Here is a 27,133-nt window from a genome sequence, read left to right on the forward strand (position 1 = left end):
ATATCAGCTGATGTACGAAGGGCTATATAAATACATTTGATTTGATTTGATTTATTATGTTCAACATAGGAGGGCCAAGCACAGGAAGCAGCTCTTTCAGTAGTTTAGTTGGAATAGGGTCCAGTACGCAGCTTGAAGGTTTAGAGGCCATGATTAAGAGATATAGTATTAAAAACTTGAGTGTCTCCCTTGATCCTAGGTCCTGGCAGTGTTGTGTAGACTCGGGACAACTGGGCTTTGGAGGAATAGGCAGATTTAAAGAGTCCGTAATTTGCTTTCTAATGATCATGACCTTTTCGTCAAAGAAGTTCATGAATTTATCACTGCTGAAGTGAAAGCCATCCTCTCTTGGGGAATGCTGCTTTTTGCGACAGTATCAAAAATACATTTTGAATTGTTCTTGTTCTCCTCAATTAAGTTGGAAAAATAGGATGATGTAGCAGCAGTGAGAGCTCGTCGATACTGTACCATCTCTCCAAGCTAGTCGGAAGACTTCCAATTTGGTGTAGCTCCATTTCCTTTCCAATTTTCTGGAAGCTTGCTACAGAGCTCAGTTTTTTTCTGTATACCAGGGAGCTAGTTTCTTATGACAAATGTTTTTTGTTTTTAGGAGTGCGACTGCATCTAGGGTATTACACAAGGTTCAATTGAGTTCCTCAGTTAGGTGGTTAACTGATTTTTGTACTCTGACGTCCTTGGGTAGGTGGAGGGAGTCTGGAAGGGCATCTAGGAATCATTAGGTTGTCCGAGAATTTATAGCATGGCTTTTGGTGATCCTTGGTTTGGGTCTGAGCAGATTATTTGTTGCAATTGCAAACGCAATACAATGGTGGTCCGATAGTCCAGAATTATGACGAAAAACATTAAGATCCACTACATTTATTCCACGGGACAGAGTATGACTGGCAGTGAGTAGGTCTGGAGACATGTTGGACAAAACCCACTGAGTCGATGATGGCTCCAAAAGCCTTTTGGAGTGTGTCTGTGGACTTTTCCATGTGAAAATTAGTCACCAAAAATGTGAATATTATCTGCCATTACTACAAAGTCCGATAGGAATCCAGGGAACTCAGTGAGGAATGCTGTATATGGCCCAGGAGGCCTGTTAACTTTAGCTATGAAAAGTAATTGAGTAGGCTGCATAGATTTCATGACTAGAAGCTCAAAAGATGAAAACCCAGTCTTAAAAATGTTTTATTTGCTATCGTAAATGTTAGCAACACCTCTGCCTTTGCGGGATGAGTGGGGGATATGGTCACTAGTGTAACCAAGAGGTGATGCCTCATTCAACTCAGTAAATTCATCAAGCTTAAGCCATGTTTCAGTTAGGCCAATCACATCAAGATTCTGATCAGTGATTAGTTAATTATGACAGGAATGGAGGAGGTCTTTATTCCAGTGAGATTGCTAAACTGAACACGGCCATGTTTAGTTTTGCCCAACCTAGATCGAGGCACAGACACGGTCTTAATGGGATAGCTGAGCTGACTCCACTTAGCTGGCAGGCTGGCTAACAGCCTGCTGCTTGGCCTGCACCCTATCTCATTGTGGAGCTAGAGGAGTTAGAGCCCTATATATGTTCGTAGCAATGAGATGAGAGCACCCCTCCAGCTAGGATGAAGTCAATCACTCCTCAGCAGGCCAGGCTTGGTCCTGTTTGTAGGTGAGTCCCAGAAAGAAGGCCAATTATCTACTAATTCTATCTTTTGGGAGGGGCAGAAAACAGTTTTCAACCAGCGATTGAGTTGTGAGACTGCTGTAGAGCTCATCACTCCCCCTAACTGGGAGGGGGCCAGAGACAATTACTCGATGCCGACACATCTTTCTAGCTGATTTACACGCTGAAGCTATGTTGTGTTTGGTGACCTCTGACTGTTTCATCCTAACATCGTTGGTGCTGACGTGGATAACGATATATCCCTATTCTCGGCAGTTTTAGCCAGCACCATCTTCAGATTAGCCTTAACGTTGGTAGCCCTGCCCCCTGGTAAACAGTGTATGATCGCTGGATGATTCATTTGAAGTCTAATACTGCGGGTAATGGAGTCGCCAATGACTAGGGTTTTCAATTTGTCAGAGCTAATGGTGGGAGGCTTCGGCGTCTCAGACCCCATAACGGGAGGAGTAGAGATCAGAGAAGGCTCGGCCTCTGACTCCAACCCATTGCTTAATGGGGAGAACCGATTTAATGTTTCTGTCGGCTGAATGAGCGACACCGGTTGAGCATTCCTACAGCATTTCCTTCCAGAAGCCATGAGAAAATTGTCCGGCTGCGGGGACTGTGCGAGGGGATTTAAACTACTATCTGTACTTACTGGTTGCACAGACGCTGAAACAGTGTCCTTTCCCACAGTGTCCTTTCCCAAATTACCCTTGCATAACTATTGTGTCTGAAGCTGGGCTTGTAGCACAGTTATCCTCGCCGTAAGGCGACCGTTCTCCTGTATATTAGGAGTACAGCGACTGCAATTAGAAGGCATCATGTTAATGTTACTACTTAGCTTCGGCTGTTGGAGGTCCTGACGAACCACGTCCAGATAAAGCGTCCGGGGTGAAAAAGTTGAATGAAAAAAGTCGAGCGAGGGAAAAACTAAAAATATAAACGGTAACTAAAAACCGTAAAGTTGGCAGGTAGCAAAGTAAGGTTAGCAACAAACCGCACAGCAGCACGTAAACAAGTCTACTGGTTAAACTAGTTAAGAGTCTGGAGGGACCAACAGACAGACAGTAGTCAACTGGTTAAACTAGAGTTAGGAGTACTTCGGTCTGACACTGGACCGGTGGATTAAATCCCTGTTCATCTCTAGAGTAGCCAGGCGTGTCGATCTGTGTCACGGTTAACACATTTAGATTCACCCAAGCTGACTCACCCTTTCTCCCTCAACTCTTTTCTCTATCTATATCTACCCATCTCTTCTCTAAATCTATCTCTATATCTTTCACCAACTGATGGCTACATTCAGTTCAGTCACAACTAAAGAGAGATAATACTGTGTAGGTTGACATACAATATTTATTTAGGAACACAAAAAATGCTAAGTTAATTATCAGGTAGTCCACAAATATTGTGGGAATGGTAATACAGTCACACAGGGGGAAACATACACTGAGAAACCAATCAGGTATAGGCCATCCCAAGATTCCCAGATTCAAACAAAAATGATGGAAAAGGGATGAACTGAAACATTATTTTAGTAAAATTAAAGATGGTTTACTCAGAATTATAATGATATTTTCCTGAAAATGTTCTGCCTAAAAAAAGAACTTACATAAACAAAGATTTCTAGCTGGGTTTATTTTATATTCTTTATTCAATTGAAATAACCCAAGGACAACAAAACTGAACGGGGCTGACCCTGCATGTGAATATTGTCTTAATCAATGCTTTACATAATCTGCTATAGGCAGGATCACAGTACACGTGTGATCATAACCAGTTGTATTATGCTGCTATACAAATGATAAATCAGAGGGATAAACCATGTAGTATCCCCTGCGCCAACAGCCAGAAACACGTCTCGGTTTCAAGTGTTTGCTACAAGACAGTATCCCTCATGCAAAGTGTCAAGATCTGCTTTACAAATGGTCAATGTATTTATAGTAGTCTGTTTTTTCTGTAGATTTATTTTTAGCTTCTCCGATTGGCTCGTCCCAAACACAACATAAACAAATCCCGCCCACTCTCGAATCCTCCAAAACCCCACCCATCCCTCCCACCAAGAAAAACATGAACTTTAATATATCAAACCATGATTTGTATATAATACCCAAATCTGCAAAACCATTGCAGTGGCCAGTTCTATCTTCCAGAACAGGTTAATAGTAAAGCATCACCCTTCGTTGGAAAGGAAAGCTATAGCAGTGAACAGTGTCATCGTCATGACAAAATACCAGAGTTGAAAAATTACAATCAGTTTTAAAAAAATGTTCTGCATTGTCAAACAGTTGAGAATCCCTGATAGGCTGAAAAAAGTCAGGTGACCACCAGGTGAGGTAAGAAGAGTTCCACCTTCCGATGGGTAATGAAAACTATGTCACTGTTTCTTCTGCTCGCTAGTTGAGTGTGTAAGTGTGCGTGACAGTTACACTGCACACAGACACATGTTGAGAATACTAGAGTAAAACATTACACTGCCAGGTTCTCTCTCTCCATGCAACACAAACACATCTTATCACAGGTCCCCAGTAGAGAGAAAACACTGGATGGACAGATTCTCTCTCTCCATGCAACACAAACACATCTTATCACAGGTCCCCAGTAGAGGGAAAACACTGGATGGACAGATTCTCTCTCTCCATGCAACACAAACACATCTTATCACAGGTCCCCAGTAGAGGGAAAACACTGGATGGAGAGATTCTCTCTCTCCATGCAACACAAACACATCTTATCACAGGTCCCCAGTAGAGGGAAAACACTGGATGGACAGATTCTCTCTCTCCATGCAACACAAACACATCTTATCACAGGTCCCCAGTAGAGGGGAAACACTGGATGGACAGATTCTCTCTCTCCATGCAACACAAACACATCTTATCACAGGTCCCCAGTAGAGGGAAAACACTGGATGGACAGATTCTCTCTCTCCATGCAACACAAACACATCTTATCACAGGTCCCCAGTAGAGGGGAAACACTGGATGGACAGACAAAAAGAAAAGAAGAAGAACAAGAGAACAGTTGCTGCCTTTTAAATGTCAGAAAACATCAGCATGATGGTGATTACCTTTAGTGCCATACATTTCTTTGTCTTATCTATACATTTACTGAGAGAGGAGAAAAACAAACTAACAAAGATTTCAGTTGCTCTCTTATTGCTAAGTGTGTGCACTGCTTTTTCCATTAAAATGTTTTCCTTTTGATTCCTTATTTGAATCATTTTCTCCACCTTTTGTTGAAATGTCCACATTATGTTGCTTGGTTTTTCTTGGTTTACGTAGCTGTCTTTGTCTCCACCCTCCCATCCTCAATTGGAAAGAGACACCTTCACCTTTCCTTTCCTCCTCACCCATCCCTCCCTCTCCCTTCCTCCCCCCAGGGCCGTCCAGTCCTGGCCCCTCATCTCTCGGCCTCCATGGCCACACTCGCCTTCTGTTCGGTGGCCGGGTGTTGGTGGGTGTGGGGGTTAATGGTAACCCCCGTGGGCCAGGCTGCGGGGTGGGAGGGTGGCGTCCCCTGAATCCAGAGTCCCTGACCCTGTGGGCCGCTCATGGGCATGGGGGGCGGTGGCACGCCCCAGCAATCGTGTGGAGGAGGGGGAGAGGTGGCCATGGAGGCCATGGGGCTGCTGGTGGTGAAGCTCTCTGAGGCCTTCAGCCGGGAGAACATGGTGAGGGCGTCAGGGAAGTTGGGTGGGGTGGCCGGTGTGTTAGCTGGGGTGCACATCTGGAGGAGAGAGACAGAGATGTTAGAGGGACAGAAGAGGAAGAGCCCATACTGTTCATAAACGTCACTGTGTGTGACACACCATCACTGTGTGTGACACACCATCACTGTGTGTGACACGTTTCAGGAAACTAGGCGTATGTCATGGTCAATACTTCACAGGAGAGCCGTTTGAACTCTAAAATCAAAATAGTTTTTTGGGCAGAAATGCCTTGTGAATTTTCAAATGCCTTAATTTTTATTTATCTAGGCAAGTTACTTGAGAACAAATTCTTATTTTCAAAGACAGCCTGGGAACAGTGGGTTAACTTCCTTGTTCAGGGGCAGAACAACAGATTTTTAACTTGTTAGTTTGGGGATTCAATCTTTCAACCTTTCGGTTACTAGACCAACGCTATAACCACTAGGCTACCCGCTGCCCCATACGCTGAGAGTTTGGACTGGTCTGCCGTATAGCATGCTTCTGTCTATTTGAGCTGGTCAGCATGTGTAGGTAATCCTGTCTAACGCTGCTTATAATTTTTTTTATTGCGTAGTAAAACTTAACAAAAGACTCCACTATGCAAGTATCCATTTCAATAGAATGTCAACACAAACAACTGTGTCAGAGCACTCTGTCCGAGTGTGCCAGAGCGCAGAATAACTGATGAATGTACACACGCTCAACATCGGTTGGATATGGCTGGTGTCAGTAAACACGGCAAAAAAGCGTAATTAAATTGTTGCCAGGAGAACAATTACAGTCACCAACACTCTGGAGAACATGAAAACAGCCTAACCAGCTCTGCTAGGGCGAGTAAAATGGTCAGAGTTTGGGTGGGGGCTAAAGTTTAAGCTGATTCTTATGGCATTGCACACAGTCAGTGTGAACCAGAGTGACTTGACACAACAACGGACCAAGCAAGCTGTACAAACAAAAAGGAAACGATACAGGACTTATTATTTAATGAAAGGGGTTGCAGTCTGAACCTATTTGGTTAACTTTAGCTAGCTACAACAATCGGTTTGTATTGCTAGTACTCTAAGGATTGGTATTGTGGTTCATTGTTTAGCTAGCTAGCTTCAGGTATAAACAAAATACCAAGTTAAAGCTTACTGTTAGCTAGCTAGCTGATGTTAGATGGCTGGCTGGCTCGCTAGCTAACATTACATCTATGATCTGTGTGTAGTAATGTTATCTCAGAATGCCAAGCTAGCTATGACAATCGGTTTGTATGGCTAGTACTCTATGGATTGGCATTATGCTACATTGTTTAGCTAGCATGTCTGAACAAAAAAGACTCCACTTTGCCAGATGATTACACAACCCATCAAGTTAGCCAGGTGTGTCTGACGGTGATTACGGCTATCTATTGAATAAAAATGACAAAATATGTGTATCTGGAATTTGTCTTTCAGCATCAGTAGAACACGCCTGACTCTCCTCCACCAGTCATACAAGGAGAATGGTCTAATGCCTCCCATCAAAAAGACCAAGCAAGCACAGGTTACACCTTGGTATGTAAAGCATAAACAACACGTCTTTATTATTTAATTGACCTCCAACATGATTGTCATTACTTTTATTGATTTCACCTTATTTCTCTATTTTCCAGAGGTACGTGTAGTCGGGCTGTGTGTTATTATTTCAACGTCCAGTTTCCAAGATGATGTTTCTGTATGCAGTTCTGCAGCTCTGCACATTTGTAGGTAAGTTAAACTTAGCTGACAATGATGCATTACATTTTTTTTATTAAGTTTTACTTTACATTTTCTTTTCATGAACTTATCTTAATGTTATTTTGTTGTTTGCAGATGCACTATCCTTCTGGCTCTATGCAGCCAAGTCCCATGGAATTGTTAATAACTCCTCGCAAGTGTGGCTTGTTTGGTGTCTGCTGTGAAGGAATACCACAACAAGTCAACTACTTGATTGATGAAAGCATGTCATCCAGCAAAGGCAGCAGCGCGGTCATCAACTGCATGCACCATTTCTTCACCAACTACGGAGTTGGGGAAACACATGTGGACCTGAATTGTGATAACTGCAGGGACCAAAACAAGAACAAGTTTGTGCTCTGGTATTGTGCCTGGCGGACCATGCACAAGCACACAGTCTGGACCTTCACTTCCAGATCCCAGGCCACACCAAGTTGCCTGGTGCTTCAGCCTCATCAAACAGCACTTCAGAAAGACAAGAGTGAAACTTTTGTCTGAGATTGCTGGTGTTGTGAAGAACAGCACGGTGACATGGGTCAACATCCCACAGCTGGTTGGACTGGAGGATGGTACGGTGCTGGTGGAACGCTATGGCTGGCAACAACACCTGACTGCGTATTTCAGGTCGCTGCCACAGTTCAAGCAGTACCAGCTCTTCAGGTGATTAGCATTTTCATTGAATTGTATGAGCTTATTCTTCCTATCTAAACTTGGGAGGTGAATTGATGTAGTTCAAGGTTGTAATGTCTTTTTGTTATTTCCTGTTTTACAGCTTCGATGCTCTGAAGCCTGGTGTTGTTGTCACCAAGGAGCATTGGACTCAGTCGGTACCAGGTTTTAGCTGCTGCGCAACGCCGACATCCTTCCTCCCATAGATGGTCTGCCTGTACAAGCACCACCTGGACTGGACACTGCTAGAAAAACTTATATTTTTGAGAAGATCAGGGAGTTTTGCAACAAAGAGGCTATGGACATCAGATGTTCTGCATCACTATATGTTACACACCATCACTATATGTTACACACCATCCCTATATGTTACACACCATCACTATATGTTACACACCATCACTACACAATCCCTGTCATGTATTGTCATGTTGTGTCTTGTTTCTGTCCTTTCCCTTCACCCTGTCTCCCTCTGCTGGTCGTTATTAGGTTACCTTTTCTCCCCCTCTTTCCCCCAGCTGTTCCTTGTCTCCTCCTAACTACCTCGTCACCCCTTTTCCCACCTGTTCCCTTTTTCCCTCTGATTAGTCCTCTATATCTCTCTCTGTTTTTGTTCCTGTCTTTGTCGGATTCTCGTTTGTGTTACTCATGCCTGAACCAGACTATCGTCGTGTTTGCTGCAACCTTGTCCTGTCCTGTCGGAATCTGCCTGTTCATCTAACCTTGTCCTGTCCTGTCGGAATCTGCCTGTCCATCTGAGCCTACGTGTGTTTCGTCATTAAAGTAACTCTGTTTTGTTAATTCGCTTTTGGGTCCTCATTCACGCACCATAACAGAAGAATCCGACCAAGAATGGACCCAGCGACTTCGGATCCTCTCCACTCTGCCGTCGAGATCCAGGGAGCGATGCTAGGCAGACACGAGCAGGAATTGTCTGCTGCTCGACATGCCGTTGAGACCCTGGCCACCCAAGTCTCCAACCTCACAGAACAGGTTCACCATCTCCGCCTCGATCCACTGGCCACTTCCAGGGCTTTCGAATCTCCGGAGCCCAGAATCAATAACCCGCCGTGTTACTCTGGGGAGCCCACTGAATGCCGCTCGTTCCTCACCCAGTGTGATATTGTGTTTTCTCTCCAGCCCAACACTTACTCCAGGAGCACTGCTCGTGTCGCCTACGTCATATCTCTCCTTACTGGACGGGCTCGTGAGTGGGGCACGGCAATCTGGGAGGCAAGGGCTGAGTGTACTAACCAGTATCAGGACTTTAAGGAGGAGATGATACGGGTTTTTGATCGATCTGTTTTTGGGGAGGAGGCTTCCAGGGCCCTGTCTTCCCTATGTCAAGGTAATCGATCCATAACAGACTACTCTATTGAGTTTCGCACTCTTGCTGCCTCCAGTGGCTGGAACGAGCCGGCTTTGCTCGCTCGTTTTCTGGAGGGTCTCCGCGCAGAGGTAAAGGATGAGATTCTCTCCCGGGAGGTTCCTTCCAGCGTGGATTCCTTGATTGAACTCGCTATTCGCATTGAGCGACGGGTTGATCTTCGTCACCGAGCTCGTGGAAAGGAGCTCGCGTTCTCCGTTGCCCCCCTCTCCGCATCACTACCATCTTCCTCTGCCGGCTCGGGTGCTGAGCCTATGCAGCTGGGAGGTATCCACATCTCGACTAAGGAGAGGGAACGGAGAATCACCAACCGCCTCTGTCTCTATTGCGGTTCTGCTGGTCATTTTGTCACTTCATGTCCAGTAAAAGCCAGAGCTCATCAGTAAGCGGAGGGCTACTGGTGAGCGCTACTACTCCTGTCTCTCCTTCAAGATCCTGCACTACCTTGTCGGTCCATCTACGCTGGACCGGTTCGTCAGCTTCCTGCAGTGCCTTAATAGACTCTGGGGCGGAGGGCTGTTTTATGGACGAGACCTGGGCTCGGGAACATGACATTCCTCTCAGACAGTTAAGGGAGCCCACGGCCTTGTTCGCCTTGGATGGTAGTCCTCTCCCCAGGATTCAGCGTGAGACGCTACCTTTAACCCTCACTGTCTCTGGTAATCATAGCGAAACCATTTCTTTTTTAATTTTTCGTTCACCTTTTACACCTGTTGTTTTGGGCCATCCCTGGCTAGTTTGTCATAATCCTTCTATTAATTGGTCTAGTAATTCTATCCTCTCCTGGAACGTCTCTTGTCATGTGAAATGTTTAATGTCTGCTATCCCTCCTGTTTCCTCTGTCTCTTCTTCACAGGAGGAGCCTGGTGATTTGACAGGGGTGCCGGAGGAATATCACGATCTGCGCACGGTGTTCAGTCGGTCCAGGGCCACCTCTCTTCCTCCACACCGGTCGTATGATTGTAGTATTGATCTCCTTCCGGGAACCACTCCCCCCCGGGGTAGACTATACTCTCTGTCGGCTCCCGAACGTAAGGCTCTCGAAGATTATTTGTCTGTAGCTCTTGCCGCCGGTACCATAGTCCCCTCCTCCTCTCCCGCCGGAGCGGGGTTTTTTTTTTGTTAAGAAGAAGGACGGGTCCCTGCGCCCCTGCATAGATTATCGAGGGCTGAATGACATAACAGTGAAGAATCGTTATCCGCTTCCTCTTATGTCTTCAGCCTTCGAGATCCTGCAGGGAGCCAGGTTTTTCACTAAGTTGGACCTTCGTAACGCTTACCATCTCGTGCGCATCAGGGAGGGGGACGAGTGGAAGACGGCGTTTAACACTCCGTTAGGGCACTTTGAATACCGGGTTCTTCCTTTCGGCCTCGCTAACGCTCCAGCTGTCTTTCAGGCATTAGTCAATGATGTCCTGAGAGACATGCTGAACATCTTTGTTTTCGTTTACCTTGACGATATCCTGATTTTTTCACCGTCACTCCAGATTCATGTTCAGCACGTTCGACGTGTCCTCCAGCGCCTTTTAGAGAATTGTCTTTTTGTGAAGGCTGAGAAGTGCACTTTTCATGCCTCCTCCGTCACATTTCTCGGTTCTGTTATTTCCGCTGAAGGCATTAAGATGGATCCCGCTAAGGTCCAGGCTGTCATTGATTGGCCCGTCCCTAAGTCACGCGTCGAGCTGCAGCGCTTTCTCGGCTTCGCGAACTTCTATCGTCGTTTCATCCGTAATTTCGGTCAGGTGGCAGCTCCTCTCACAGCCCTTACTTCTGTCAAGACGTGCTTTAAGTGGTCCGTTTCTGCCCAGGGAGCTTTTGATCTCCTCAAGAATCGTTTTACATCCGCTCCTATCCTTGTTACACCTGACGTCTCTAGACAGTTCGTGGTCGAGGTTGACGCGTCAGAGGTGGGCGTGGGAGCCATTCTTTCTCAGCGCTCCCTCTCTGACGACAAGGTCCACCCTTGCGCGTATTTTTCTCATCGCCTGTCGCCGTCGGAACGTAACTATGATGTGGGAAACCGCGAACTGCTCGCCATCCGCTTAGCCCTAGGCGAATGGCGACAGTGGTTGGAGGGGGCGACCGTTCCTTTTGTCGTTTGGACTGACCATAGGAACCTTGAGTACATCCGTTCTGCCAAACGACTTAATGCGCGTCAGGCGCGCTGGGCGCTGTTTTTCGCTCGTTTCGAGTTCGTGATTTCTTATCGTCCGGGCTCTAAGAACACCAAGCCTGATGCTTTATCTCGTCTCTTCAGTTCTTCAGTAGCCTCCACTGACCCCGAGGGGATTCTCCCTGAGGGGCGTGTTGTCGGGTTGACTGTCTGGGGAATTGAGAGGCAGGTAAAGCAAGCACTCACTCAAACTCCGTCGCCGCGCGCTTGTCCCAGGAACCTTCTTTTCGTTCCCGTTCCTACTCGTCTGGCCGTTCTTCAGTGGGCTCACTCTGCCAAGTTAGCCGGCCACCCTGGCGTTCGGGGTACGCTTGCTTCCATTCGCCAGCGTTTTTGGTGGCCCACCCGGGAGCATGACACGCGTCGCTTCGTGGCTGCTTGTTCGGTCTGCGCGCAGACTAAGTCCGGTAACTCCCCTCCTGCCGGCCGTCTCAGGCCGCTTCCCATTCCCTCTCGACCGTGGTCTCACATCGCCTTAGATTTTGTCACCGGACTGCCTTCGTCAGCGGGGAAGACTGTTATTCTTACGGTTGTCGACAGGTTCTCTAAGGCGGCTCATTTTATTCCCCTTGCTAAGCTTCCTTCTGCTAAAGAGACGGCACAAATCATCATCGAGAATGTTTTCAGAATTCATGGCCTTCCGTCAGACGTCGTTTCGGACAGAGGTCCGCAATTCACGTCTCAATTTTGGAGGGAGTTTTGCCGTTTGATTGGGGCTTCCGTCAGTCTCTCTTCCGGCTTTCACCCCCAGTCTAACGGTCAAGCAGAACGGGCCAATCAGACTATTGGTCGCATCTTACGCAGTCTTTCTTTTCGCAACCCTGCGTCTTGGTCAGAACAGCTCCCCTGGGCAGAATACGCCCACAACTCGCTTCCTTCGTCTGCGACCGGGCTATCTCCTTTTCAGAGTAGCCTCGGGTACCAGCCTCCGCTGTTCTCATCTCAGTTCGCCGAGTCCAGCGTTCCCTCCGCTCAGGCTTTTGTCCAACGTTGCGAGCGCACCTGGAAGAGGGTCAGGTCTGCACTTTGCCGTTATAGGGTGCAGACTGTGAGGGCTGCTAATAAGCATAGAACTAAGAGTCCTAGATATTGTCGCGGTCAGAGAGTTTGGCTCTCCACTCAGAACCTTCCCCTTAAGACCGCTTCTCGCAAGTTGACCCCGCGGTTCATTGGTCCGTTCCGTATTTCCCAGATCATCAATCCTGTCGCAGTTCGACTTCTTCTTCCGCGATATCTTCGTCGCGTCCACCCGGTCTTCCATGTCTCCTGTGTCAAGCCCGTTCTTCGCGCCCCCGCTCGTCTTCCCCCCCCCCCCCCATCCTTGTCGAGGGCGCACCCATCTACAGGGTCCGTAGGATTTTGGACATGCGTCCTCGGGGCCGTGGTCATCAGTACCTAGTAGATTGGGAGGGGTACGGTCCTGAGGAGAGGAGTTGGGTTCCCTCTCGGGACGTGCTGGACCGTGCGCTGATCGATGATTTCCTCCGTTGCCGCCAGGTTTCCTCCTCGAGTGCGCCAGGAGGCGCTCGGTGAGTGGGGGGGTACTGTCATGTATTGTCATGTTGTGTCTTGTTTCTGTCCTTTCCCTTCACCCTGTCTCCCTCTGCTGGTCGTTATTAGGTTACCTTTTCTCCCCCTCTTTCCCCCAGCTGTTCCTTGTCTCCTCCTAACTACCTCGTCACCCCTTTTCCCACCTGTTCCCTTTTTCCCTCTGATTAGTCCTCTATATCTCTCTCTGTTTTTGTTCCTGTCTTTGTCGGATTCTCGTTTGTGTTACTCATGCCTGAACCAGACTATCGTCGTGTTTGCTGCAACCTTGTCCTGTCCTGTCGGAATCTGCCTGTTCATCTAACCTTGTCCTGTCCTGTCGGAATCTGCCTGTCCATCTGAGCCTACGTGTGTTTCGTCATTAAAGTAACTCTGTTTTGTTAATTCGCTTTTGGGTCCTCATTCACGCACCATAACAATCCCTATATGTTACACACCATCACTATATGTTACACACCATCCCTATATGTTACACCCCATCACTATATATTACACACCATCCCTATATGTTACACACCATCACTATATGTTACACACCATCCCTATATGTTACACACCATCCCTATATGTTACACACCATCACTATATGTTACACACCATCACTATATGTTACACACCATCACTATATGTTACACACCATCACTATATGTTATACACCATCACTATATGTTACACACCATCCCTATATGTTACACCCCATCACTATATGTTACACACCATCCCTATATGTTACACACCATCACTATATGTTACACACCATCCCTATATGTTACACACCATCACTATATGTTACACACCATCACTATATGTTACACACCATCACTATATGTTACACACCATCACTATATGTTATACACCATCACTATATGTTACACACCATCCCTATATGTTACACACCATCCTTATATGTTACACACCATCACTGTATGTTACACACCATCACTATATGTTACACACCATCCCTATATGTTACACACCATCACTATATGTAAAAACACCATCACTATATGTTACACACCATAACTATGTTACACACCATCCCTATATGTTACACACCATCCCTATATGTTACACACCATCACTATATGTTACACACCATCCCTATATGTTACACACCATCCCTATATGTTACAAAACCATCACTATATGTAAAAACACCATCACTATATGTTACACACCATCACTATATGTTACACACCATCCCTATATGTTACACACCATCACTATATGTAAAAACACCATCACTATATGTTACACACCATCCCTATATATTACACACCATCCCTATATGTTACACACCATCACTATATGTTACACACCATCACTATATGTTACACACCATCACTATATGTTACACACCATCACTATATGTTATACACCATCACTATATGTTGCACACCATCCCTATATGTTACACACCATCCCTATATGTTACACACCATCCCTAAATGTTACACACCATCACTGTATGTTACACACCATCACTATATGTTACACACCATCCCTATATGTTACACACCATCACTATATGTTAAACACCATCACTATGTGTTACACACCATCCCTATATGTTACACACCATCCCTATATGTTACACACCATCCCTACATGTTACACACCATCCCTATATGTTACACACCATCACTATATGTTACACACCATCACTATATGTTACACACCATCCCTATATGTTACACACCATCACTATATGTTACACATCATCACTATATGTTACACACCATCACTATATGTTACACACCATCACTATATGTTAAACACCATCCCTATATGTTACACACCATCATTGTATGTTACACACCATCCCTATATGTTACACACCATCACTATATGTTACACACCATCCCTATATGTTACACACCATCACTATATGTTACACACCATCACTATATGTTAAACACCATCCCTATATGTTACACACCATCATAGTATGTTACACACCATCCCTATATGTTACACACCAACACTATATGTTACACACCATCCCCATATGTTAAACACCATCATTATATATGTTACACACCATCCCTATATGTTACACACCATCACTATATGTTACACACCATCACTACACCATCCCTATATGTTACACACCATCACTATATGTTACACACCATCACTATATGTTACACACCATCACTATATGTTACACACCATCACTATATGTTACACACCATCACTATGTTACACACCATCCCTATATGTTAAACACCATCACTATATGTTACACACCATCCCTATATGTTACACACCATCCCTATATGTTACACACCATCCCTATATGTTACACACCATCACTATATGTTACACACCATCACTATATGTTAAACACCATCCCTATATGTTACACACCATCATAGTATGTTACACACCATCCCTATATGTTACACACCATCACTATATGTTACACACCATCCCTATATGTTACACACCATCATTAGATGTTACACACCATCCCTATATGTTACACACCATCACTATATGTTACACACCATCCCTATATGTTACACACCATCCTTCTATGTTACACACCATCCTTATATGTTACACACCATCACTATATAGTACACACCATCACTATATGTTACACACCATCACTATGTTACACACCATCCTTATATGTTACAAACCATCCTTATATGTTACACACCATCACTATATGTTACACACCATCACTATATGTTACACACCATCACTATTTGTTACACACCATCACTATTTGTTACACACCATCCCTATATGTTACACACCATCCCTATATGTTACACACCATCACTATATGTTACACACCATCCCTATATGTTACACACCATCACTATATGTAAAAACACCATCACTATATGTTACACACCATAACTATATGTTACACACCATCCCTATATGTTACACACCATCACTATATGTAAAAACACCATCACTATATGTTACACACCATCCCTATATATTACACACCATCCCTATATGTTACACACCATCACTATATGTTACACACCATCACTATATGTTACACACCATCACTATATGTTACACACCATCACTATATGTTATACACCATCACTATATGTTGCACACCATCCCTATATGTTACACACCATCCCTATATGTTACACACCATCCCTAAATGTTACACACCATCACTGTATGTTACACACCATCACTATATGTTACACACCATCCCTATATGTTACACACCATCACTATATGTTAAACACCATCACTATGTGTTACACACCATCCCTATATGTTACACACCATCCCTATATGTTACACACCATCCCTATATGTTACACACCATCCCTATATGTTACACACCATCACTATATGTTACACACCATCACTATATGTTACACACCATCCCTATATGTTACACACCATCACTATATGTTACACATCATCACTATATGTTACACACCATCACTATATGTTACACACCATCACTATATGTTAAACACCATCCCTATATGTTACACACCATCATTGTATGTTACACACCATCCCTATATGTTACACACCATCACTATATGTTACACACCATCCCTATATGTTACACACCATCACTATATGTTACACACCATCACTATATGTTACACACCATCACTATATGTTAAACACCATCCCTATATGTTACACACCATCATAGTATGTTACACACCATCCCTATATGTTACACACCAACACTATATGTTACACACCATCCCCATATGTTAAACACCATCATTATATATGTTACACACCATCCCTATATGTTACACACCATCACTATATGTTACACACCATCACTACACCATCCCTATATGTTACACACCATCACTATATGTTACACACCATCACTATATGTTACACACCATCACTATATGTTACACACCATCACTATATGTTACACACCATCACTATGTTACACACCATCCTTATATGTTAAACACCATCCCTATATGTTACACACCATCCCTATATGTTACACACCATCCCTATATGTTACACACCATCACTATATGTTACACACCATCCCTATATGTTACACACCATCCCTATATGTTACACACCATCCCTATATGTTACACACCATCACTATATGTTACACACCATCACTATATGTTAAACACCATCCCTATATGTTACACACCATCATAGTATGTTACACACCATCCCTATATGTTACACACCATCACTATATGTTACACACCATCCCTATATGTTACACACCATCATTAGATGTTACACACCATCCCTATATGTTACACACCATCACTATATGTTACACACCATCCCTATATGTTACACACCATCCTTCTATGTTACACACCATCCTTATATGTTACACACCATCACTATATAGTACACACAATCACTATATGTTACACACCATCACTATGTTACACACCATCCTTATATGTTACAAACCATCCTTATATGTTACACACCATCACTATATGTTACACACCATCACTATATGTTACACACCATCACTATTTGTTACACACCATCACTATTTGTTACACACCATCCCTATATGTTACACACCATCCCTATATGTTACACACCATCACTATATGTTACACACCATCCCTATATGTTACACACCATCACTATATGTAAAAACACCATCACTATATGTTACACACCATAACTACATGTTACACACCATCCCTATATGTTACACACCATCCCTATATGTTACACACCATCACTATATGTTACACACCATCCCTATATGTTACACACCATCACTGTATGTTACACACCATCACTATATGTTACACACCATCCCTATATGTTACACACCATCACTATATGTAAAAACACCATCACTATATGTTACACACCATAACTATAAGTTACACACCATCCCTATATGTTACACACCATCCCTATATGTTGCACACCATCCTTCTATGTTACACACCATCCTTATATGTTACACACCATCACTATATAGTACACACCATCACTATATGTTACACACCATCACTATGTTACACACCATCCTTATATGTTACAAACCATCCTTATATGTTACACACCATCACTATATGTTACACACCATCACTATATGTTACACACCATCACTATTTGTTACACACCATCACTATTTGTTACACACCATCCCTATATGTTACACACCATCCCTATATGTTACACACCATCACTATATGTTACACACCATCCCTATATGTTACACACCATCGCTATATGTTACACACCATCGCTATATGTTACACACCATCCCTATATGTTACACACCATCACTGTATGTTACACACCATCACTATATGTTACACACCATCGCTATATGTTACACACCATCGCTATATGTTACACACCATCACTATATGTTACACACCATCCCTATATGTTACACATCATCACTATGTGTTACACACCATCACGATATGTTACACACCATCACTATGTTACAAACCCTCCTTATATGTTACACATCATCACTATATGTTACACACCATCACTATATGTTACACACCATCGCTAGTCAGGAACCAATACACACAGTCAGTCAGGAAAGCTAAAGCCAACTTCTTCAGGCAGAAGTTTGCATCCTGTAGCTCCAACTCCAAAAAGTTCTGGGACACTGTGAAGTCCATGGAGAACAAGAGCACCTCCTCCCAGCTGCCCACTGCACTGAGACTAGGTAACATGGTCACCACCGATAAATCCATGATTATCGAAAACTTCAACAAGCATTTCTCAACGGCTGGCCATGCCTTCCGCCTGGCTACTCCAACCTCGGACAACAGCTCCCCCCCCCCCGCAGCTACTCGCCCAAGCCTCTCCAGGTTCTCCTTTACCCAAATCCAGATAGCAGATGTCCTGAAAGAGCTGCAAAACCTGGACCCGTACAAATCAGCTGGGCTGGACAATCTGGACCCTCTATTCCTGAAACTATCCGCCGCCATTGTCGCAACCCCTATTACCAGCCTGTTCAACCTCTCTTTCATATCGTCTGAGATCCCCAAGGATTGGAAAGCTGCCGCAGTCATCCCCCTCTTCAAAGGGGGCGACACCCTGGACCCAAACTGTTACAGACCTATATCCATCCTGCCCTGCCTATCTAAGGTCTTCGAAAGCCAAGTCAACAAACAGGTCACTGACCATCTTGAATCCCACCGTACCTTCTCCGCTGTGCAATCTGGTTTCCGAGCCGGTCACGGGTGTACCTCAGCCACGCTCAAGGTACTAAACGATATCATAACCGCCATCGATAAAAGACAGTACTGTGCAGCCGTCTTCATAGACCTTGCCAAGGCTTTCGACTCTGTCAATCACCGTATTCTAATCGGCAGACTCAGTAGCCTCGGTTTTTCGGATGACTGCCTTGCCTGGTTCACCAATTACTTTGCAGACAGAGTTCAGTGTGTCAAATCGGAGGGCATGCTGTCCGGTCCTCTGGCAGTCTCTATGGGGGTGCCACAGGGTTCAATTCTCGGGCCGACTCTTTTCTCTGTATATATCAATGATGTTTCTCATGCTGCGGGCGATTCCCTGATCCACCTCTACGCAGACGACACCATTCTATATACTTCCGGCCCGTCCTTGGACACTGTGCTATCTAACCTCCAAACGAGCTTCAATGCCATACAGCACTCCTTCCGTGGCCTCCAACTGCTCTTAAACGCTAGTAAAACCAAATGCATGCTTTTCAACCGTTCGCTGCCTGCACCCGCACGCCTGACCAGCATCACCACCCTGGATGGTTCCGACCTTGAATATGTGGACATCTATAAGTACCTAGGTGTCTGGCTAGACTCTAAACTCTCCTTCCAGACCCATATCAAACATCTCCAATCGAAAATCAAATCAAGAGTCGGCTTTCTATTCCGCAACAAAGCCTCCTTCACTCACGCCGCCAAACTTACCCTAGTAAAACTGACTATCCTACCGATCCTCGACTTCGGCGACGTCATCTACAAAATTGCTTCCAACACTCTACTCAGCAAACTGGATGCAGTTTATCACAGTGCCATCCGTTTTGTCACCAAAGCACCTTATACCACCCACCACTGCGACTTGTATGCTCTAGTCGGCTGGCCCTCGCTACATATTCGTCGCCAGACCCACTGGCTCCAGGTCATCTACAAGTCCATGCTAGGTAAAGCTCCGCCTTATCTCAGTTCACTGGTTACGATGGCAACACCCATCCGTAGCACGCGCTCCAGCAGGTGTATCTCACTGATCATCCCTAAAGCCAACACCTCATTTGGCCGCCTTTCGTTCCAGTTCTCTGCTGCCTGTGACTGGAACGAATTGCAAAAATCGCTGAAGTTGGAGACTTTTATCTCCCTCACCAACTTCAAACATCTGCTATCCGAGCAGCTAACCGATCGCTGCAGCTGTACATAGTCTATTGGTAAATAGCCCACCCATTTTCACCTACCTCATCCCCATACTGTTTTTATTTATTTATTTTTATTTTTCTGCTCTTTTGCACACCAATCTCTACCTGTACATAACCATCTGATCATTTATCACTCCAGTGTTAATCTGCATAATTGTAATTATTTGCCTACCTTCTCATGCCTTTTGCACACAATGTATATATAGACTCCCCTTTTTTCTACTGTGTTATTGACTTGTTAATTGTTTACTCCATGTGTAACTCTGTGTTGTCTGTTCACACTGCTATGCCTTATCTTGGCCAGGTCGCAGTTGCAAATGAGAACTTGTTCTCAACTAGCCTACCTGGTTAAATAAAGGTGAAAAAAAAAAAAAAAAAAAAAAAAAAAATATGTTACACACCATCACTATATGTTACACACCATCCCTATATGTTACACATCATCACTATGTGTTACACACCATCACGATATGTTACACACCATCACTATGTTACAAACCATCCTTATATGTTACACACCATCACTGTATGTTACACACCATCACTATATGTTACATACCATCCCTATATGTTACACACCATCACTATATGTTACACACCATCACTATATGTTACACACCATCCCTATATGTTACACACCATCACTATATGTTACACACCATCACTATATGTTAAACACCATCCCTATATGTTACACACCATCATAGTATGTTACACACCATCCCTATATGTTACACACCAACACTATATGTTACACACCATCCCCATATGTTAAACACCATCATTATATATGTTACACACCATCCCTATATGTTACACACCATCCCTATATGTTACACACCATCCCTATATGTTACACACCATCACTATATGTTACACACCATCCCTATATGTTACACACCATCCCTATATGTTACACACCATCCCTATATGTTACACACCATCACTATATGTTACACACCATCACTATATGTTAAACACCATCCCTATATGTTACACACCATCATAGTATGTTACACACCATCCCTATATGTTACACACCATCACTATATGTTACACACCATCCCTATATGTTACACACCATCATTAGATGTTACACACCATCCCTATATGTTACACACCATCACTATATGTTACACACCATCCCTATATGTTACACACCATCCTTCTATGTTACACACCATCCTTATATGTTACACACCATCACTATATAGTACACACCATCACTATATGTTACACACCATCACTATGTTACACACCATCCTTATATGTTACAAACCATCCTTATATGTTACACACCATCACTATATGTTACACACCATCACTATATGTTACACACCATCACTATTTGTTACACACCATCACTATTTGTTACACACCATCCCTATATGTTACACACCATCCCTATATGTTACACACCATCACTATATGTTACACACCATCCCTATATGTTACACACCATCACTATATGTAAAAACACCATCACTATATGTTACACACCATAACTATATGTTACACACCATCCCTATATGTTACACACCATCCCTATATGTTACACACCATCACTATATGTTACACACCATCCCTATATGTTACACACCATCACTGTATGTTACACACCATCACTATATGTTACACACCATCCCTATATGTTACACACCATCACTATATGTAAAAACACCATCACTATATGTTACACACCATAACTATATGTTACACACCATCCCTATATGTTACACACCATCCCTATATGTTACACACCATCACTATATGTTACACACCATCCCTATATGTTACACACCATCACTGTATGTTACACACCATCACTATATGTTACACACCATCCCTATATGTTACACACCATCACTATATGTAAAAACACCATCCCTATATGTTACACACCATAACTATATGTTACACACCATCCCTATATGTTACACACCATCCCTATTTGTTACACACCATCCCTATATGTTACACACCATCCCTATATGTTACACACCATCACTATATGTTACACACCATCCCTATATGTTACACACCATCCCTATATGTTACACACCATCAATATATGTTACACACTATCCCTATATGTTACACACCATCCCTATATGTTACACACCATCGCTATATGTTACACACCATCGCTATATGTTACACACCATCCCTATATGTTACACACCATCAATGTATGTTACACACCATCACTATATGTTACACACCATCGCTGTATGTTACATACCATCCCTATATGTTACACACCATCACTATATGTTACACACCATCACAACCTGTGTTTGTGTTCAGCCTCTCCACGACCTCACATCCTGTTAGCAGTACCCTGACATATCTCTCTGCCAACCCCCATCCTCACCATCCTCCCTCCCCATTGTCACGGCGCCATCTCTGGTAGTAACTCCTTCAGTGAAGATGATAGTGGTGGGGGTGAAGACAATGTCACAACATCTACAGTACAACCCCCTACCCTGTAAAAAACAACACCAGCCAACCATCACCTCTCTGCAGTTCAGGAGCCAGGCCAGGCAGGCGTAAACACTGTCTTCATAACACACTCCTCAGAGTGTTGTAGCAACAAGACACAGCATCTCACTCCCAGAGGCCTGGTTGTTCCAGGGCCAGTTTCCTGTACTCCACATCGATATTATTATTATAGACTACTGTCTATTCCTGACCTCAACAACAAGACGTTACACAGGCAGCCCCATATAGAGTGGGGCAAAAAAGTATTTAGTCAGCCACCAATTGTGCAAGTTCTCCCACTTAAAAAGATGAGAGAGGCTTGTAATTTTCACCATAGGTACACATCCTACAATTGTAGGATTTTTAATGAATTTATTTGCAAATTATGGTGGGAAATAAGTATTTGGTCAATAACAAAAGTTTATCTCAATACTTTGTTATATACCCTTTGTTGGCAATGACAGAGGTCAAACGTTTTCTGTAAGTCTTCACAAGGTTTTCACACACTGTTGCTGGTATTTTGGTCCATTCCTCCATGCAGATCTCCTCTAGAGCAGTGATGTTTTGGGGCTGTTGCTGGGCAACACAGACTTTCAACTCCCTCCAAAGATGTTCAATGGGGTTGAGATCTGGAGACTGGCTAGGCCACTCCAGGACCTTGAAATGCTTCTTACAAAGCCACTCCTTCGTTGCCCGGGCGGTGTGTTTGGGATCATTGTCATGCTGAAAGACCCAGCCACGTTTCATCTTCAATGCCCTTGCTGATGGAAGGAGGTTTTCACTCAAAATCTCACGATACATGGCCCCATTCATTCTTTCCTTTACACAGATCAGTCGTCCTGGTCCCTTTGCAGAAAAACAGCCCCAAAGCATGATGTTTCCACCACCATGCTTCACAGTAGGTATGGTGTTCTTTGGATGCAACTCAGCATTCTTTGTCCTCCAAACACGACAAGTTGAGTTTTTACCAAAAAGTTATATTTTGGTTTCATCTGACCATATGACATTCTCCCAATCTTCTTCTGGATCATCCAAATGCTCTCTAGCAAACTTCAGACGGGCCTGGACATGTACTGGCTTAAGCATGGGGACACGTCTGGCACTGCAGGATTTGAGTCCCTGGCGGCGTAGTGTGTTACTGATGGTAGGCTTTGTTACTTTGGTCCCAGCTCTCTGCAGGTCATTCATTAGGTCCCCCTGTGTGGTTCTGGGATTTTTGCTCACCGTTCTTGTGATCATTCTGACCCCACGGGGTGAGATCTTGCGTGGAGCCCCAGTTCGAGGGAGATTATCAGTGGTCTTGTATGTCTTCCATTTCCAAATAATTGCTCCCACAGTTGATTTCTTCAAACCAAGCTGCTTACCTATTGCAGATTCAGTCTTCCCAGCCTGGTGCAGGTCTACAATTTTGTTTCTGGTGTCCTTTGACAGCTCTTTGGTCTTGGCCATAGTGGAGTTTGGAGTGTGACTGTTTGAGGTTGTGGACAGGTTTCTTTTATACTGATAACAAGTTCAAACAGGTGCCATTAATACAGGTAACGAGTGGAGGACAGAGGAGCCTCTTAAAGAAGAAGTTAGAGGTCTGTGAGAGCCAGAAATCTTGCTTGTTTTGTAGGTGACCAAATACTTATTTTCCACCATAATTTCAAATAAATTCATTAAATCCTACAATGTGATTTTCTGGATTTTTTCTCCTCATTTTGTCTGTCATAGTTGAAGTGTGCCTATGATGAAAATTACAGGCCTCTCTCATATTTTTAAGTGGAGAACTTGCACAATTGGTGGCTGACTAAATACTTTTTTGCCCCACTGTAGCTACTATCTATTCCTGAACTACAACAAGACGTTACACAGCCTTCAACTCCCAACAGCAGGACCGGAGGTAAACAAGAATAGCCCAACTTGTGACGATGAATGCTAATTTTGAGAATGGGTCACGAGTACTGTGTCTACACAACACTCTTAGCCTATAACAAAATACATGCCATGTATGTACAGACACCCTGCAGCGAGAGGAAACGCCCTTTCCTTCATGGTTACCCCTCTACTTCCTGGTTAACCCCTCTACTTCCTCCCTATTTCCTCTACTTAGGTATTGAAATAGTGATACGTGTGTTGACTCATAACCCACAGTTTAGGGAGGATGAAGGGCAGGTTGAGTAAAGAGAAAACAATACCTTGAAAAATCCATAAATGTATCATTGTTGTGCAATTTATAAGGCTACATTTAGGTTTTTCTTTATTTTAGGCTATCTGGCATTAGTGCATTACCCTAAGCTTTAGGGGCTAACTGTACTCCCACCAAATAGCCTACACACCAATCGCCAGTCAGAAAATGTTAACGTCGATTCACAGAGGCAAAAAGCTGCAAAATGGAGAGTTGAAAAAAAAAGAGAAGTGAGGGCCAGAAAAGTAATGTTTGGGAAAGATTTGGTGATGATTGTGAGGCGCTATATCAATTCCACAGTCACAAGATGGGGACTTCAAATAGGCCTATGGGATGGCAAGCGAGCTGTAGTCTATTGTTGAGATGGGTTAAATGGAAACTGAAATCTGGACACTGACTATAGGCCTATAACCGCTCACATAGCCTTAATATTAACTCCTGCAGAATTAATAGCCCTTTCATGCAGTAAAATTATACACCAAAATGTAGGCAAAATTTTGACTTGGGAACAGGAGTGGAGAAATATGATTTCTTTGTATCAGCATCTTGAGAGAATGTGAATGTGCAGTTAGAGGTGCTGTCTTTATCAGCATCATAAAAGCTGATAGTATTTCATCCACATAAAATATGCATCCAAGCCGAACTGAAATCTGATCAGAAACATGTTGGGTCGTTTTCACAGCTTTCTATTTCCTTACAACCGTCAAACTGAAGTCATTTGGACATTTTGCGCAGAAAAATCTTTCCTGTTTCCCCCTGGTCCCTAAACATCTTTGCTCCAAGAAATAATTGTATTTATCCTATATGTAACTTGGCAAGCCAGTTAAGAACAAATTCTTATTTACAATGGCAGCCTACCCCAGACAACACTGGGCCATTGCATGCCACCCTATGGGACTCCCAATCACAGGCAGATGTGATTCAAACTGGATTTGAACCAGGGACTGTAGTGTTGCTTTTGCACTGAAATGCAGTGCCTTAAACCATTGCGCCACTTGGGAGCCCCAAAGAAGCTGAGATGACAGAAAAAACTTTACTGATTTCAACTAGATTGAAGCGGTCATTATATCAATTTATAACATTATTCTCGTGAGGGTTTATTTAGTCTTCTAGGGCAACATATAATGACAGGAGAGAAGCTGCATGTATCTAATTATAGACAAGCTGACTAACAAATAGCCTACCAAAATGTCAGAAATTATATATTAAGAAAAATTAAATCCTGCACCCTGTCAAAAAAAAATTATGCCGTCTGACTGTAGCCTACAGCGCATTTTCTATATTAGCGATTTAGAGTCGGGAGTGGGCCTGAGATTTTCACTTTATCACATATAGTCAGGCGGTTGTGGATGGGTTATTGGCTATTGCGGGTGAACATACAGCTGTCCCTAGCACCACTAGTATGTAACACTGCTACGCTAAATGGACCACCCCAGATTGTGTTACTGCTGAGCTCACATATGCCCATCTCACTCACATACATTCACTCCTACACACACACACACACACACACACACACACACACACACACACACACACACACACACACACACACACACACACACACACACATAGGGAAAAGGACAGGTGCTCAGTGTAGAGGCTGCAACACACTCCTTGTCTGTAGAGGTCGGTCTGTCCTCAACCTTGCAGTCAGTGTCTGTAGAGGTCTGTCTGTCCTCATCCTTGCAGTCAGTGTCTGTAGAGGTCGGTCTGTCCTCAACCTTGCAGTCAGTGTCTGTAGAGGTCGGTCTGTCCTCAACCTTGCAGTCAGTGTCTGTAGAGGTCGGTCTGTCCTCAACCTTGCAGTCAGTGTCTGTAGAGGTCTGTCTGTCCTCATCCTTGCAGTCAGTGTCTGTAGAGGTCTGTCTGTCCTCATCCTTGCAGTCAGTGTCTGTATAGAGGTCTTTTTGTCCTCATCCTTGCAATCAGTGTCTGTAGAGGTCTGTCTGTCCTCATCCTTGCAGTCAGTGTCTGTAGAGGTCGGTCTGTCCTCAACCTTGCAGTCATTGACAGGGTGCTGATGTTTATCCAGACTGGAAGGAAGCACATGCTCAGAGGAATAGTCTGTGTACAGTTTATTTTCAGTCATAGCCAGGCAGCACACACTGGGCTGTGCAGACTGCAGACTACAGCATTACGTCCTGCTGTAAAGCCATAGTAGCTTGATCAGGCTGGCAGAAGATAAAAATTAGGACCTGTCTGTCTGTGAAGGACACAGCCAGGTAATGCTGAAATGGGTGCTGGGACAGTGC

At 43.9% G+C, this 27,133-nt stretch overlaps 1 protein-coding gene across 1 annotated transcript in view; it reads right to left on the reverse strand.

The window, feature by feature from the left end:
- Positions 1 to 596: 596 nt before the first annotated feature.
- LOC139381912 (UBA-like domain-containing protein 1) overlaps positions 597 to 27,133 on the reverse strand; it is a 42,231-nt gene continuing 15,694 nt past the window's right edge. Inside the window, exon 3 of the mRNA XM_071125770.1 lies at positions 597 to 5,386. Coding sequence (XP_070981871.1) covers positions 5,060 to 5,386 — 327 coding nt within the window. The 3' untranslated portion in view covers positions 597 to 5,059. The remainder of the gene's footprint in view (positions 5,387 to 27,133) is intronic.

The sequence above is a fragment of the Oncorhynchus clarkii genome, chromosome 23 (assembly GCF_045791955.1).
Source record: "Oncorhynchus clarkii lewisi isolate Uvic-CL-2024 chromosome 23, UVic_Ocla_1.0, whole genome shotgun sequence".
NCBI lineage: Eukaryota > Metazoa > Chordata > Actinopteri > Salmoniformes > Salmonidae > Oncorhynchus > Oncorhynchus clarkii.